The 17,678-nt window shown below is 41.4% G+C and overlaps 1 protein-coding gene across 2 annotated transcripts in view; it reads left to right on the top strand.

Moving 5' to 3' along the window:
* The first annotated feature begins 269 nt into the window (after positions 1-269).
* plekhg5b (pleckstrin homology domain containing, family G (with RhoGef domain) member 5b) overlaps positions 270-17,678 on the top strand; it is a 79,624-nt gene continuing 62,215 nt past the window's right edge. Inside the window, exon 1 of one of the 2 annotated variants that reach the window (XM_085258689.1) lies at positions 270-1,131. In XM_085258689.1, coding sequence (XP_085114815.1) covers positions 1,050-1,131 — 82 coding nt within the window. In that variant the 5' untranslated portion in view covers positions 270-1,049. Of the gene's footprint in view, positions 1,132-14,292; positions 14,426-17,678 lie in introns of those variants that run through there. The other variant, XM_085258688.1, reaches the window with a different exon arrangement.

Genomic DNA, 17,678 nt, shown 5'->3' with positions numbered 1-17,678 from the left:
GCTGGTATGAGTCAGAAAACCTTGCCCAGTGTTGTCTACACCGACTTTACTTCATTTCCTTTGCCCCACCACCCAGTGCTGCTTTGTTTTAGGCGCACCCCTATTAAAAAAAACACCCAAAACTGGAAACGCCTCTGATAAAAAACAGAAGGTTTCGCAGGCACAACATTAACTGGAGGGCCCACTATAGAAAGGTGTAGCCTTTGTTGGGTTGGGATGTCCCAGGGATTTCCGCTCTCCTTTCTCGTCACCTGCCGTTTTCAAGGTGGAGCCAACACCTGATGCTGTTTCGTGTTCACTGTTTACATGTGACAAGTTTACTGAAAGCGTGAATGAACCTCTGCTCTGTGCTGCTGTTGACTGCATGTGTGTCTCTGGCGCCTCCAGCAGCAGCGGTGGCGTTGCGCCACTTGAGAGAGAGAGAAACTGCACTGGGTCTTTGTGGATCCAGGTTCCATGAATGAATGGACGAGAACCGGTGTCTGAACAGAGAAGGCGGCCGGAGGAGACTGCGGACAATCCAACTTCACCCGAGCGTTGTGTAAAGTTTCGTTAAGAAGAAAATCCATCCACTGAGCTGCAGCTTTAAAGACCAGGGGACGGTTTTTCCTCGTAATCCCACTCCTGCACCGATCGAGCTTCACCAACAGACGTTGCTCGGTGAACGCTGGGAGGATTTTTTTTTTTTTCCTTTCACGCGTGCACACAGCAACAGGTCATTTAGAGCACAGTCCAACCTGCAGCTGTGCTTCACTAGTCGTTAGACCAGCGTTAACTTTAGTTCGTGTGCACCGAGGGATGCTTTTTGCCACTCTTTTCCGCGCATTCGCCGTGATATGAACAGCATTGTGCTCGCCGCCGAGCAGATCCTCCAGTGTGAGCGCACTGCGTTTTAGAGGAGGTCGACCGTGGGAATGAGAGGAAAATGAAAATGTGCTAATTAAACATTTTTCTGGCTGATCAGCGCTGAGCCTTCCACACCGACAGACGGACCTGCGAGGAGCTGGAGTTGGTGCGGGAGAGGATTTCGAGAAGGATTGTATGTTTAGATGGTGCCAAACAAGTGGACCATGAATTCAGTTCTGCACAAATCGCCACCAAGGAGCTGGCTTGGTCTCAGATTACGCCTGAGTAAGTAAAAATTCATGAAGTCAGCTACTGACTGATCACCATCTTAATATTCGAGCGGCTGCTCAGTCTGCAGCTGGATAATGTTGGATAAGTCACCACCTCAGAGTGATCAGCATGCTTATTTGTGTGATTCACTGTGAGTTTGTCTTTAAGAAGTCACAAAGGAAGGGGAAGAGAGGAGCTCTCATGGCTTTGATCGTCAGGCAGCAGTTCTTTGTGTCATGTTTTCCTCCAGTCATCAAAGTCAATGGCTGGATTTGGCAAGTGACCTGAGCAATTATCCCAGCTGGAGGCAGGAATATTTCAGTCAGACAGGACAGTACACTCTGATCTGAAGTTATGCACCTGATAAAGGATCTTGGGACAACTCAGTATACACTCAGATGATGGATATTACCTCTTGTAAATCTCCAGACAGTACAATTTACAGCAGTTCTTTTTTTCATGCACTCCTCCACTCTTTCCTGCTCATAATTTAGACGTGCAACGACCTTTCTAGCAGTATGAGTTTATCTAACTGTTTCTCACACTCAGGTAAATTGCAAATTAGTTTCTCGTTGAGCTTTTATTGATGGAAACCTAATAAAATGAATACTTGACGCTTCTAGTTTTGAAGACTTATCAGATTGATGTCCTTGGAGTTTAGCTCTCTCTCGCTCTCCCTCTCCTTTATAGACTTTACATGTTCATGTACACTGTTTGCAGTTCATGGGTTCATGCAGTAAGTGAAGTATGCACGGAGTTAAAGTTTAGCAGCCTTAATTGGTTGAGTCTGGAACCCTTCAGTGTTCCAGGCCACCGGAGTCTTAAGTCTGTCTTAAACACACTGGTCTAATCTGGGGCCAGATGTCTAGTCTGGTCTCTGTTGTCCACAACAAAACAAAAACTGAAGAAATATCTCTGCTGTGTGCACTTATTCACTGCTGGGATGTCAAATCAATCCCAAAAGATGTCAACCGTGGGAAGGACATATTGGTTTAATTCTTCGTAGTATTACAGCATCATGTGCTGTTCATGCAAAGCTTGACCGTAAATGTAGAAGTGTGGTCTTCGCATGTCTTTATTTTCAGTCGATTGAGCCTAATTTGTTTGGTTCATGTCAGACTACTATCGGTACAGCCATATCGGTGATGTTCACTGATGTCAGAGGTCAGAGGCTGAAATTTACCTCTTCCACTCATAAAAGCAATATCTGACGACCTCGCCTGTACCCTTAATGACGAGGTTTGACATCTGAGTATATATATATGAAATGTCGTACGATGGCCATAAGAACAGTTTCCATGTATTTCCAAGGGTAGCTGCATGGGCAGAGACCACCCTCGCTAACTTCTGGTGCAAACTTCTGGTGCAAACTTCTGGTGCAAACTTCTGGTGCAAGCTTCAAAGGTTACTCCAAGTAGGCTTCCAAGGGGTAAAGACCTGTGTCCACAAACGGCAAAGGCTGTTCAAGTTGGTTAGACTTTAGTCTGTGGTAGCCACTTGGATGGATAACACATTGTGATAGTGTTGTATTATGAGTTACTCTCTGATTCCGACCCCTATTAATCATCAAGTCTATTTAATATTTGAAATTAGTGGAAAAATGCCTGTAAATGTTTTCTTGTTAGAGCCACACATCCTCGAGACAGGGGTGTGTCCAATTTCTACTTCAGTTTCTTTAAATTTAATCACTTCATTAAGGTTACAGAATAATTCACCAGCTGCTTTGTCCACTTAAGTGGTTTCAGTGATTTACAGACTTCAGAGCTGAGGTTTGCACGTTAATGCTGAACAGCAGTGGAAACAGTATTTTTAGTAGCCGTGTTTAATCATATCTCACGATCAATTAGAAATTACAGATGATGAAATTATCTTCTTCTGAGTACTTTAAGGACTTGGCGGCCCTGTGGCTTTCCAAGATGAGGCCATTCTTTTGCAGCCATTGACAGAACACTAGACACTTTGGGGCTTTTTATCATGCCGCATGATCTTCATCTACAGATGGATTCTGTAATTTCCTTTCTGAAATGAGCCCTCAAGAAGTCGCTGCCCATGCAGGCTCATGAGAAGATGTATGACAGTTTTTTTTCTTCACCTTTAAAACGGCAAGAAAATATATCTTACCAATAGCCTCCTTTAACAGCTGTAATGGTGCTTTTGATCATATCAAATGAGCTCTGCTGGCAGATGACGTTTGCCCAGGAAGTGCTCAGACGTGAATCTAAATCAGAACATCTTTAGCATAATAAATGGGTCTAGAATAGCAGCTAAATGGACCCGATGTTGAGCTGCAGAGCTCTCAGGGAACATCTGGAGCCTGACCAGACCTTTGAAAGTTGCGTGCATGTGCCACGGTGTGTGTTAGTGTGTGCGCGAGTGCGTATTAGTGTTTGTCTGGCTCGTAGCTTGTTACAGTTTAAACTTCCTTTTCTAAACTGTCTTTCTGTTGTTCCAGTGTGATTTCCTTTCTCCTTTTCCCTCTCTGCATTCATGTCTTCTCCTGATGCCATTTTGAGTCACGGTTCGCTCTGCTTATTTTCTTTCTTTCCTTCAGTTGCAGAAACATAATCATTCAAATTTCTTGTGTGTTGCTCCAGCTCACCCTAGTATTTTTTTTTTTCTTTTAACGTATAAAAGTTTTTGGGCTTTTTTTGCTAAAATGCAATGACTGCAAGTTGACCTCTTTTGGTACTACAGTAAATATTGGTAAACACAGTTAGCTTTTGTCTCTAGTTGAATGTGATCTGCATTGCAGACTGTACTGAAAAACAATAGCTCACTTATGCAATCTTTCCCTTCCCTGTGTCTGACAGAAAATGTATTTCCTTCCTTGCATCTAATTATTTCTGCACTCCACTTCTTGCTTGTTGATTTACCCACAGCAGGGGAGTTCATGAAGGTCCTGTGACCCAAAACTTTTCTCATTTCATGTACAACCATCAGATTTTCCACATATTTGACCGTTGTGGTTCTACTGCCCTATTTCTTTTGCAGGGGGATTCCCCTTTGAAGTCTTTGCTCTTGTTCTTCCTCTGGTAATAGACAGTGTGTCATTTCCACATTATCTTCTCCACTAGCTTTTAGTCCTCAGTGCATTTACTGTTCTTTTTTGTGTTTTAATGCTTTGTTTTTTTCTAAAAACTTGCGAAATGCAACACTGTCATAACAAAAGCAGTCATTGTGTCACTTTGTGGAACCAGAATTTTTCTTAAATGCTTAGCATTTCTAATTCTTGCTGTGAGCGCTTGATGAGCTGATGAGAACAAAGCCTTTGCCTTTAAGTCGTGATCTATTGTAAATGTAAAAAACATTGATTTCAGGTGCTTTGAGAGGCATAAGGGAAACTCACAGTATGCACACTGAGCAGGTGTTGTGGCCTTGCACACTTTACTGCAGTGTCAGTGTTTTTGTTTATAGCCACAGATCAAGTCATTGTCATAAACCTGCTGTCAGCTAAGGGCTTATTTTTCCCCACTGTTCTCTCAAAGATCTTTTCACATTGGAGCACTTTTAAATGATCAATGACGAACAGAAGCTGATACGCTTCCCTTCTTACGCTCAGTCAGAAGCAGGTTTGTTAGGCTCACAATTCGGTTGGTGCGCTGATCGTTGCCTTCAGGGGTAGTCTGTCCATGCAGTTTTGCATCGTCACACAGAGCACAAGCTGTTGGCCTCCGCTTTGCATTTTCATTCAGTTTGCATATGAAATCTACCCCGTTGGTCAGCGTTAGATTGAAGTCTTGTTTTGTAAATTCACGCTCCGCATCACTTTGCCAACTTCAAACAAATAAAGGCAGCTAATGTGATCAAAAGCCCTTCCACGCTGTCAGGGCCTCATCATGTTGTAAATAGACCAACAGTGCGCTCGCTCACTTCAAACTGTGCAGCAGATAATTAGAGGGCCTATGTAAAGGTCACACATGTGCACGCATACACGTACACACACACACACCTTCTTTAACCAGAAACATAACTGCAAATGTTTATCTCTAAATGTGTCCTTCCACACGTGTAACCTCCACCCTGCTTAAATGACTGTTTATGTGCATTGCAGCCTTCCCCATGACAATAACTGTACTTTTCAAGAATAAGTGTTTTTGATTCCCGTTGACTCTGTTATTGGCTTCTCAACCGTAGACCCCCTCTGCAATTTCAACCAGATTGTTTCAATTATGGGATTATTCATATCAACAAGCTGAAGAGTGGTTGTTTGTCCCTCTGAGCTGCTGGTTTAAGGATGGACTGTTAAATTACACCATGTCTCATCATGACTCACTCGCTGGGGATGGCCCCTCTACCTCAGCTTCTGAGGTTTTATATCAGCGCTTTTGATATCTTCAGAAGACATGTGGTAAAATCGACTCGTGTTTCAAATTCAGGTACTCGTTCACTTCTCTCATTCAGGTGTATGAAGACTTGATGATAGCGCTCAAGCAAGGTCAAAATAATTTGTGTTTGGGTTTGTTTTCATTTCGAGCGTGTTTTTAAGCTTTACCTTGATTTGTGATAGAAGGGAAAGGTAGTGAGCAGTGTTGGGGAGTAACGGAGTACATGTACCGCCGTTTCCTGTTTAAAATACAAAATATGAGTAACTGTATTCCGTTACAGTTACCGTTTAAAAAGGTGGTATTCAAAATACAGTTACTTTTTGAAATGAATGGATTACACGGCAACATTTTCCTGTCTCACAAGGCTATGCCCTCTCTATTTTTGGTTTCCATGCTGGTGGAAAATGTAGTCTCATGGGCAGTGTAGTCCGTGCTGCAGGGAGAATGGACCGCCATACCCGTTATGTGTCTGTGAGCGAGGGAGGGAGAAAAAGGAGAGTGGAAAAGTACGAGCTTTCACAGAGCAGAAACGGGAGATGGAAGCATGTAAATATAATAACAACCACTGCAGCCAAAAAGAGTGCCTGACGAGCCCAGCTGTAAATAAGTTGCAAGATTTATTCATTATAAGGGGGAAAAGACCCGGGAAAACTTAGTTAACGATAAGAATTAGGGCTGGGCTATATCATACCGTTCACGGTAATACCGGTGTAATTTTGGGCAACGATAAGAAAATGAAATATCGCGATAGAATATGGGTAAAACGCACATGCGCAGTGCCTTTGTTTACATACGCACATGGCGGCGACGCAGAATGAGAAGAGCAAAAGTGGTTCATTGAATGAAACGGATGAACCAGAACTGGTTTGTAAAAATGCTGCAACTTCAGTGGTGTGGAACTGGTTTAGCTTTTGTCCGTCAGATACACAACAAAGCACTATTTTTGGTAGAGCATGCTAGGGGGCCGTCGTTATTACCGTGTTGTTTGGAAAATACGGCACACTTAAAATCAATCCTTTGATTTTTCTGAAAATCGACAGTGCTCCTTATAATCCCGTGCGCCTTATGTATGAATTCTGGTTGTGTTTACTGACCTCGAAACGATTTTATGTCGTACACTGCGCTCGAAAATCTGTCAAATGTTTTAGTACGACTTTGCTAAGCTACGAACCCGGACTGCTTGATGGATTGTCGGAGCATTACGCCTATATTAGGCAGGAGCTCCGCGGAGTGATACGTACTGTGCTTCAACATAATATTACCGTATTGTGTGTGTGTGTGTGTGTGTGTGTGTGTGTGTGTGTGTATAGCCTCTTTTTAAGCTTTGTGGATATTATACATGGTTATGCTGAGGATATGTCGGCCAGTTTCCACTGGAAATGCCTTTTGGTTAAACTGTCAGCAAGGAATTTGCATTTGTACTGTAAAATTTTTATATAACTTTAATGCAGATAAAAAAACAGCTGCTTGTTTAAGTGAAAATACATTGATGGGGTTTTATGCACTAATAAAGTTGTGGAGTTGTAAAGTATTTTGTCTAGTGTCAATTATATCGTTATCGCAAATTTTCAAATGTATATCGTGATAAATATTCTTGGTCATATCGCCCTGCTCTAATAAGAATGATTAAAGAAATTGCGATTTAAAAACCCTGAAAACCATAAACGCCCAAGCCTCAACTCTCGCGGCCCAGTACCAAACGACCCGGGGGGCCCGGGGGTTGGGGACCGCTGATATAAGGTATACGGTGAGATGGAGGCAGATGAGCCTCTGTGGTGAATTACTTTAAAGTAAATTTAGATAAAGCTTTAATTTCATTGGCCACTGGAATATTAAATCTACATGTATTGAATCAACAGTCAGATTGTATTATAAACAAGTTGGCTGGTTTGTTTGGTTTTTTTTTAATTGTTGTTTTTCAACCCTCTCTCTTATCAGGTCTCAGGTGTCGCCCTGTCTTGGTGCCTTATAAAGTCCTCCATGCCCTACAATGAAATACTTTATGAACTATTTAAAGATTGCTGTAAAATCTTGACACTTTTACAGCTTCTAGGGGAAGAATGACTGCAAGGCTGAGCTCAACCACAGAATACAGTGTCAATAAATTTTGTCTACACAATAATGTTCCTCCTTCAAGGTGAACTGTAATAACTTTGGTGGGCCTCCTGACTTTTTATCAAGCAGTAGTGTGACTCAGCACTTTATTTTGTCCAATACTTTTAACCAAGCATCCACAAAGAATAATAACATCTCTGTCCATGTTGATTTTGTTACTGATTCCTTATCAGATTTCTGTGTATAGGCTGCGCTAGGACAGGTTTACATCTCTGAGTCAAAGAGTTAGGCTTGGAAAAAAGGCACGCCTGTTTCTCAGGTCTGCTACCAGTTTGACATCATTGCTCTACAATGCACGACTGCCAAAAAGACCAGGCCAGAAAAACATGGCAGATAATATGATTAAGCATATGACTCTGACAGACTGAACAATCAGCCCAGTGTGGTTGATATCTGTTTCTATTCCTGTCAGTTCTAATTAGCACTGAATTATAAGTAAGTTAACTGGTGTTTTCTCTTTTTAAATCGTAGCCTAAAATTAAGGTGACCTCTTCATATATCTTGACTCGTTAAACAAATACTACAGAATCAAAGAGATTTGTTGAGAATGGCCTGAAATGCAGAAGAGTGTAATAATACTCACAACCCGATATTTGCAGGCTGTGTTACACTCGACAAATGCGTTTTTTATTTCTCACCTGAATTATACTCTTAAACACCTTAGTGTTGTTGGCATATTAGCATAGCGACATGTGCATTTAGCTCATAGCACAGTCTAACAGAGCTGCAGGCCCTGCAGAGGCTGCTGTCTTTCAGCAGCAACTGAAGAACTAAAAGCAGAGTAGCCAGACAAATGGTGCCCAACTGGCAAACTGACAGCAGTAATGATGGATAAAGAAACGTAATTTATTTTCATTTAGTTGAAGACAAAAGGAAATGAAAACAGACAATATGTTTTGGTGATCTTCTCCATAGTTCAATAGTTCTGTGATCCCTCTGCGAGACTGCCAATAACCAATAAGTCACGTTCATGGTGTTTTGTTTTGTTTTTTAACTTTTACATATATTTCCGCCTGTGCCTCCGCTTGCTTGTTCAACCTGTACAAATGTGTAAAACGGCTCATCTGTCTCGCCTCCACCCTTCACCGAACCTTCCCCACACACAGCTGAGTCTTTCACCAACAAAACGCACATGATGAAATAAAAAGCGGAGGAGAGTAGCGTGCGTGTGTGCAAAGCCATAGTTGACTCTAATTTATAGTCAAAACAACAGTCAAAAATACCCTTCACTTTTCTCTCATTTTGAGATGATGACGATGGATTGATGTTGATTTCAAAGAGTGGAGACATGTGCGGATGAAATTTTGTGTGCGTGTCTGTCCGTGTTATGAGTGCCGGCACGACATTACAGAAAGCACATTGAATTATTAACCCTGGGATAGATTGGTGACCTGTCCGGACTGGGCCCACCTTTTGCCCGGTGACAGCTGGGTTAGGCTCCTGTCCAACCATGACTTGGATGGGTGAGTCCAAAAATATTGATTTAATGCGAAGTCTCTGAGATCATCATCCTTTGGCACAACCTATGTGTGACTGGTTATATATGAAAAACAAAAAAACTTCGTTCAAATCATATAAAGCACAAAAGTAATAAAATATAAAAAATGGAGTCAAAGCAGGTGGTGTGCATCGTGCAAAGCACAGTAGCCAGATAAATTGTATCCAAAGAGTAGAGAAATGTGTCTCAGGCTCTGGATAGAATGGAAATGTGCCTCTTGCAAAAGACAGGTGAGTGATACATACCCTGAAACGTATCTCGGCAGGTTTGATGTGCACATTAATATGTGCTGCTTTTCCTTAAAAATTTATTAATCCATATGTAAAAACAGAAATGGATAGTTTTGCTGGAAGTTGCTTTTTGGTGAGGCAGAAACTAAATCATTTGTATTTTCTTCTTTTTTTGAGCATTCACACAGAGATGTCTTTAACTGCTCTTAGTTTGCTGGTGAGAGGTTAACCTCAGCCTGTTTGATGGGCCACCTTGCTAAATATAACCCCCAACCTCCTCCACATGGGCATGCACAAGCCTTCAACTGCACTCCCTCTGTCAACACTCAGACTTACACACTTTCCCCCCCCCTTACTGCTCACAGTCCAAAAGTCTCATTTACAGTCTTGTCATACTGCAGCCACTCGCTCACTCGTTCCTCAACACACCATTAATACTTTAGTGAGTGTGATCCTGTTGAGCAGCCAGTTCATTCAGGCTTGACACACTAGGACGTTTTGCTTGCTATTTTTGTCTTATCCTACTACGATTAGTTGGAGGTAGCTAAATTAACATTAATATTTGTAGTAATATCACCTCTAATTAGTGTGTTAACTTAAAGGTTTGCAAGCAGTGCTGTACTGGATTAAATGACTACTGAGGCATTTAGAAAATATTCTTACTGCTAGGGACTTCCTGCATGGTGTATATAAACCAAATGCACTCAATAGACATTTTATTAGGTATACCTTGCAAGTACCAGATTGGACCCCATTTAGAACTGCCTTAATTTTTCATGGTACAAGGTGCTGGAAACATTCCTCAGAGATTTTGGTACATGTTGACATGATGGCATCACATGGTTGATGCAGATTTGTCAGCTGCACATCCATGATGCAAATCTCTCATTGTACCACATCCACAAGGTGCTCTGTTGCATTGAGATATTGTGACTGCAAAGACCATTTGAGAACTCATTGTCATGTTCGAGGAACCAGTCTGAGATTATCTTTATAAAAGGACAGCAGCCATCAGAAGATTTGTGTATAAAGGCCATGAAGGTGGTCATAAAGGGATGGACAGCAAAAGTCTGATAGGCTGTTGCATTTAAATGTTGGTGCTAAGATGTGCTAAGAAAACCATTACACTATGATCAGCTTGAACTGTTGATGCAAAAACAGGTTTTACCCATGCTTTTATGGCCTTTACACCAAGTTCTGACCCTATCATCCAAATGTTGCAGCAGAAATTGAGACTCGTCACATTAGAGAATGTTTTTCCATTCTTCTGTTGTCCAATTTGGGTGAGCCCATGTGAACTGAAGCTTCTTTTTGTTTTTAGCTGACAGTGGCAGCGGTGTGGTCTTCTGCTGCTATGGCCAATCTGCGTCAGAGATGTTGTTTTGCATACCTTGGTGGTAACAAATTGTTATTTGGATTGTGGCTGCTTTCCTATTAGCCTGAAAAACTCTGAACATTCTCCTTTGACACAACCAGCTAGAGATCAGCAGTTGGTGAAATACTGAGATCAGGGAGTCTAGCACCACATTTACTTAAATCGCCTTTCTTCCTTATTCTGATGTTCTGTTCGATTTTCAGCGGATCATCTTGAGTGACTCCCTGCCTAAATGCAATGAGTTGCTGCCGTGTGATTGGCTGAATATCTGATCAGCCAATCACACGCCTGTTGAACAGGTGTACCTAACAAAGTAGCGAGTGAGTTTAGAAGCTGTTAGCATAGCTTTGCATAAAGACTGTAAACAGGAAGAAATTAACCTTTTACTGCCTGATATGTTTTAGAAACCCAGTTTGTTTTTTACATACATATGAAAATATAGATACTTCTGTCACCACAATAGTGTAAAAGGAATCTTTGTTCCCTTGTTGCATGTGTATATTTCTTTTTAGGAATTTTATTGTGAAGGCTCACTTTGCACTGCAATAGAAGGGTTTCCAGCAAAGCACAGAGACAAACCTCAATCTGTCAAGTAGTGTTAATTAGTGAGCTATGGAAATGCTCTTTTTCCCTTTACTTTTGGACAGAAGCAGACCTTTGTCGTTTATTATGCTGACCATCTCCTGGCTGTAGCTACTTATCAGGCAGATATGATGCAAAGTTCTTATCAAACTCTGAGCATAACAAGTGTCAGTCAGGGTCAAACTGTTCCTTACAATATCCTGGATGATAAGATCAACATATTTCTTTGCAATAATAGGGCTGTCATCATACTGCTCCTTCTGCTGTTATCTTTACAGTACCAGAGACTGGTTGAGGACTGCCATTCATCATTGCATTGCTGAGAGACGCACACTTCGAAACTTTGCACTGGCATCAAGATTTCTGCCCTAAAAAGTTTACATTTATCAGATGGAACAATTGATATCCAGATCAGCTGTTCGAAATCCTTCATTTTCAGCCATGTTTTGTGTGGTGTTTATTTTAAGATGGGTGAGAATCACTCAAGCAGATGGGAATGCAGATTTGTAACACCTAGTCCACGGATGTTATACATGAATGTTCTGCTTAAAAAGCCAGGGGCAGAGCCGCTGAGCTTATAAAAACAGTTGCATAATGTCTTCTGTTTTTCTGAGATTCTTTGTTAAGTCTAAAGAAATAATCCTGATTATTTTATAGCGATTACATCAGGTTTATTTTTAGCTTGAACTTGTGACTTGACTTTTTTGGGGGGAGTAGGAGTGTGGAGATCAGAAATGAGTGTTTAAGAGGAAGGGATGCTGGTGGTTTTTAGTACTCGAGGCTACTTCTTGAAAATGCAAACTGCTGGAATACCTATTTGTGAATGGAAACCTTTGTCAAACCTTGGCAAATTATACATAAATCAGGCTGTGTAATCTTGGTAGAAAATACAGATTCCCTTGCATTTTGGTCACTATTGGACTCGTCTCCAATCGTAGCCTCTGAAGGAGGTGGCCAGGATATCTGGATCCCAGATAATGGTTGAAGACTGGTTCCTGTTCCCTGTGCCAGTCATTGTTTATGAATGTAGCTAAATTAAAACGTGCTAATAAAAAAAGCTTCAGATGACCCTTTGGTTTTAAGATTGTGCGTGTGCACCTGCATGCAACAAAAGCCTGCTCAAAAACATGTGCAGTCAAACTGATTAGACTCTTCCACAAAACCCAAAGTTACCTGTACCAAAAGTCTTTTCATAGGGATTAAACTTTGTGCATGTTCAGGTCCAGTCAATCTGCCAGCAAACACCTGCCCAGCCTCTGAAAATGTGTTTTCACTGTACAGAAACCATTTCTAGATTCTAAATTACACACAAATATTCTGTGTATGAGATCAGACCAAAAAGCATTCTAATGTCAGTATTGGTGCCATACCTGAGCAGGTATTTTCTGTTCTTGATAGGACTAAAGAAGTGTCTTTTTATTAAAAGCTGAGCTGATGGATGATGATGAAAGCGAGGCTAATATCTCATCTGCTTTCCGCTTTGTTTCTGTAGTAGGTGGAAATTGGCCCTTGTATTTGCTTCCCAGTTCTCATGCTGCACGACTGCACTCTTCATTAAAAGGGAAGCTGCGTGCTCAAAGCTGCTTCAGATTATTACCATATGTCTGCAAAGCCCAGCGCTGAGCAGAAAACCAGCTCCCATCCTACCCTCTAATTTCTTATCCCAAAATTGGACATGTGGGTCGCTATGTGTGACAACGTCCCTCCCTTCCCCCGGCCGGCGCAGCACATTCTCACAGTATTTCTTCTCCCATTTTAGATGCATAATAGCAGTGCATCAACCTTTAAGCAACCCTGGAAAATATTATGTCTTGATTTGATATCTAACTGCATGTTGGTTTAACCCTTCAGCTGTTTTTCCAAGATATTAGAGGATCGGAGTGCGTTGTTTCACTCGAGCGTTTTGCAACTGGACTCCTTTTGCTCATTTCCGAGAGGCTGATGTGTGCGTTCTACCTCCTCAGAAATATCTGAGCTCATGCTCCACAGAGCTGGTGCATTCATAAAAACGAATAAATCTTTCAGGAGACATAAAGGGCGCGGGCACTAATCAATGCAGAAAAATGTCAGCCTTTTACAGTTTGAGCAAAACATAAAGAAAGTCCGCTCTGGATGTAGGAGGAGGCCTAAAAGAGATCTTTGTGTCACCCAGTCCAAAAGCCATTGGCCCACATTGCCCGTCCCAGCATGCAACTCACCTCTGCATGAATAAAACACTTGTCTGATGGAGTGGGCAGAAAGCCCCCCTATCTCCAGGAGATCCTACACAGGGCTTTAACATGAGCAGCTTGCCTCACACGCCAACTTTGCACAGTTTGAGAAACTTTGTCATGGATAAAGTCAAACCTCAGGGAAGGCGACGGCAAAGGAAACTTGCTCCTAGAGATGAGATGAGATGAGCAACACCCTTTTTAGCAGTTGGTTGTCTGTAATTTAGTTGGGAAAAGCTTGGATAAATGGATTAGAAGAGGACAGCATTTGGTGCTTGACAGCTCCTGGTGGGCGGCTTTAAGTGGATGATTAGCAGAGAATCTAAAAACCTACAGGATCAACAGGACGATGCAGTGAACAGAAGGTTCAGAGACATTTATTGGTCTTTGCTTTGTGGGGTCAGATGCAGTATTAAATGTTGCTTATTTTTAAATGATAAAAAGTTTGTTGCAGTTACAGAATTGATACTGTTGTCCTCTGGAAATATAATTGTACTCGAAGGAAGTGCATTTGCTCACTTGGACTCGCTGTGAAGTAGGATCAGACTTAGACAGGAGGTTCAAAGCAAGTTTTAGCAAGCGCAAGCTGGATGAGGTAATCGTGCAGGTGGAGATTACAGATGAACATATTGGCAGTTGGCAAAGTTGAAAGCAGAGTTGGCTGGCAGGCTTTGTCTTTAAAAATGGTCAAAGAAAAGGGAGTAATAATTGTCTGCAGAGCTTCAGATAATTGTTCAGTGGGGGAAGGGGCCATGGGCTGCTCAGACTTTTCAATTTCACAAGCAAAGTATGGGCAAAAGGCTAAATTATATTCATTCCTGTAAAATATTTGCTTGTCGAAGAAGTCACAATGTTCCTCTACTGGAAGAAGCGTGGTGCGTACGAGTTGGAGGCTTTGCCATCTCCTTTCAGCGAAGGGTTAATGGAGCGCTACTCCTGGTCTTCATCCCTGGACGTCATCCATGATCTGTGTGGTAAGCTAAGGAACCAGGTCACCTGACTTAACTTTTGGATTAGTGTTTGTGTGTCTGGTTTTCTGCACAACAACACAAGGATGAGCATTGCATTGGTTTGTGTTTGTTTTACTTTGGATTATTTTAAAATATTGAGATGCCAAATGTGCCACAGAAATGAATTAACCAGGCCCATTTCACTAATCACCACAGGGCAAATGTCTTTGTACACTTCAAAATGTACTAGATTACAGATTATTACAAATTGTTTGTCCCTGATCTGCTTTCTTTAAGACTGCAAAGCTCAAAGCTGCTTTTTGGAACCAGCCTTAATAGTGACGGTGTGAATGCTGGCTCGCTTTGATATAGAACGTGTTTGCTGTGTGCACGTCTGAGAGCCAAACGCTAAAATCTTCACACGCGCTCAAGTTTCTGATGTGTCCAGTATATGTCTGCTGAGAAAAAAACCCACCAGACTGGTGACATTTAGGCTCAAATACACAGTCTTTCATGCTAATTAGTTAATTAAAAATAAAAGGAAAATCCTTTGCTTATAAGATGAACATTATTCATTATGAAGGAAAAAAGAAATGGACCATGCGCAGTTCAGAGCGTGTCCACTAAGTCGCATCCGTATTTCACTGATATGATCAAGTGATCCTTTAACATTCATAAGAAATAACTCTGCAATGTTTTATGTAACTTTTCTGCAAGAAAAAAAAAGATCACTTTCATTTTGAGTGAAGTATTTTATCCCCATTATGGAAAGGCTTTTTTTTTTTCCATTGCTCTGTTCTTCCGTGGAAAGCACTCAGTGACCTGGCATGAAGACAGCCTCACATGAGGTAGACAAGAGGGAAAGAGCGGATGAGACCAGCTTCACAGATGAAATATTTACCATGGAAGAAGTGCGTAACAGCACTGAAATCCTCCCCTGTCTCCACTCGGTGCCTTTTTTTTTTTTTTTTTGAAGTGGCACAGGGGCACTTGCTTTCCGCTGTGTCCCCTCTCCCGCCCCTCCAGATTTACGCCATTAGTGAAAGGGAAGTGATAACACACGGCTGTGGAGGAATGTTCTTCATCCTGTCCTCTTTGCCAGCCAGCCTTTTGGAAATCGCACTGCTTTTTAGTCAGTCTGCCTGCTGAGGCAGACCTGTTTGGCAGACGAAAGAGAGAAGAGAGGAGCCAAGAAGGGTACAGTCAGGCTGTGATCCTTACTTTCTTTTTTTTCTCCATTTCTGTAATTAAGTCCTGAGCTTCTACTGAAAACATTCTCAACTGTATGTTAGCTGTCAGCTTTAGGATATTGTTACATTCACCAAAATGGAAGAAAAAAAACAAACTTGAATCCAGAATTCAATCATTTCCATGGATTATCTTATCTATCCAGTGTTCTGGGAATCCATCCTACCTGGCAAACCGTCCTAACTTTGTGAATATGAGCTAGAAGCATACTTTAACAGCTAAAATTAAGTGGCAAATCATCCTAGCATTGTTAATAAGACCTACAAGCATACTTAACGGGTAAAATGAAGTGGCAAACCGTCCTGGCTTTGAGTATGAGCTACAGCCATACTCTGATGGGCAAAGTTAAGTGACAGACCATCATACCTACTTAAATTTGTGCTAGAATGACTCTGTGACAGCAGAAATGTGCATAAACTACTTACGGTAGGACGTTTTGCCAAAGTAGGATGGTTTGTCAGAACACCGGATCTGTTTTTTTGACATATTTGCAGCGGTTGAAATATGACCAAGAATCTAATTGTGCTGGCAACTCTGTGAAGCTGTACCACGGCACAGCGGTGCTTGACTAATGTCACCGTATTAAGAGGTTCTCTGTTACAGTGCTAACACGCTGATGATGTTTTGCATGCTAACATTTGCTCAGTTCAGCTGAAGTTGATGACAATGTCAGACGTAAACGGGATCACCTGATTATTACAGTCTGTCCTGAGAGATGTGTAAATATGTACAAAATTGCCACAAAGTTAAATTTCAGGAGACCAACCAACTTTTTTAACTCTATAGGTGCTGTGTAAAAGAATCAGTAATAAAAAAAACTACAATAATAAATAAATAGTTGGATGTATAGCTTCTTTAATAAAGCAAAATAAGCTGTGTTTGGTACTGCTGAAGATAAATCATCTGTTGCAATACAATACAACTTTATTGGCATAGCACATTTAAAACCAGAGGTACACCAAAGCAGAGGTGTGGACTCGAGTCACATGACTTGGACTCGAGTCAGACTCGAGTCATTAATTTTATGACTTTAGACTTGACTTGAAAAAATGTTCTAAGACTTGTGACTTGACTTGGACTTTTACACCAATGACTTGGGACTTGAATTGGACTTGAACCGGTTTACTTGAAAAGACTTGATATTTTACCCCAAATATAAAATTTAACATGCATATTATATAGAGATTGAAAATGTGACGTCATTCAGGGGTAAAACCGCAAAGGATTCTGGGAACTCGTGGCAAGAGGTACTAGCGCACACAGCCTTTCAATTGAAATCAGTCACACAGCGATAAAAAGAAACACAAAAATGTCAAGAAGCTGTTGTATTATTAACTGCAATAGCCGGTCACATGACAGCCACGGGAAGCCGACGGGTAAAGAGATCGGTTGTTATCGGATTACGTCGTTGAAGAGAAATTGTTCGAGCCATGTTTCCGAAGTAACAAAGAGGCGACGGATGGCCTGGATTGCAGCCATTCAAAGATCAAATATAACGTCCTAGAACACTCCAGCTCACAGGTTAGTCTGCTCCAAGCATTTCCACAAAGGCAAGTCTTCTGTTGTAGTTAATGCGTCATTTTCATAACATAATTGGTGATATAGGTTACAAGCAAGTCTGGCGCTGAACAGAAATTGTCGCGCTATGCTCCTTTGTTTATTGTGCATAAATAGTGAATTGTCCTGACACAATATTGCGTTTCGCTTCTGTTATTATGGTACACTGACAAAAACACATACTTTTATTCACAGGGTAAAACAGTTGTTTTGTATCACTAATTGCCCAGTACGATTACAACATACAATATTATTGTCACTGCTGCATTTCTGTGATGCTACCAGAAATTATTTCCACTGCTAATTAATTACCGTTGAGCTCAAAGGTCCTATTAATAAACGGTTAAGGAATGTGTATTTATGACGACGATTTGTGAGACTGGTAAACTTATGATACGTACGATGGTCTTTCGTTCTACACGGTGCATTTCAAGGTCCTGCACCCATCCGTCGGTAAACTGTACCTGGGCTT

Source organism: Mchenga conophoros, linkage group LG20 (genome assembly GCF_057382185.1).
Source record: "Mchenga conophoros isolate Kocher_MC1m ecotype Shallow Benthic linkage group LG20, M_conophoros_male_GT1.1, whole genome shotgun sequence".
Lineage (NCBI taxonomy): Eukaryota > Metazoa > Chordata > Actinopteri > Cichliformes > Cichlidae > Mchenga > Mchenga conophoros.
This window is presented reverse-complemented; position numbering and strand designations above follow the sequence as displayed.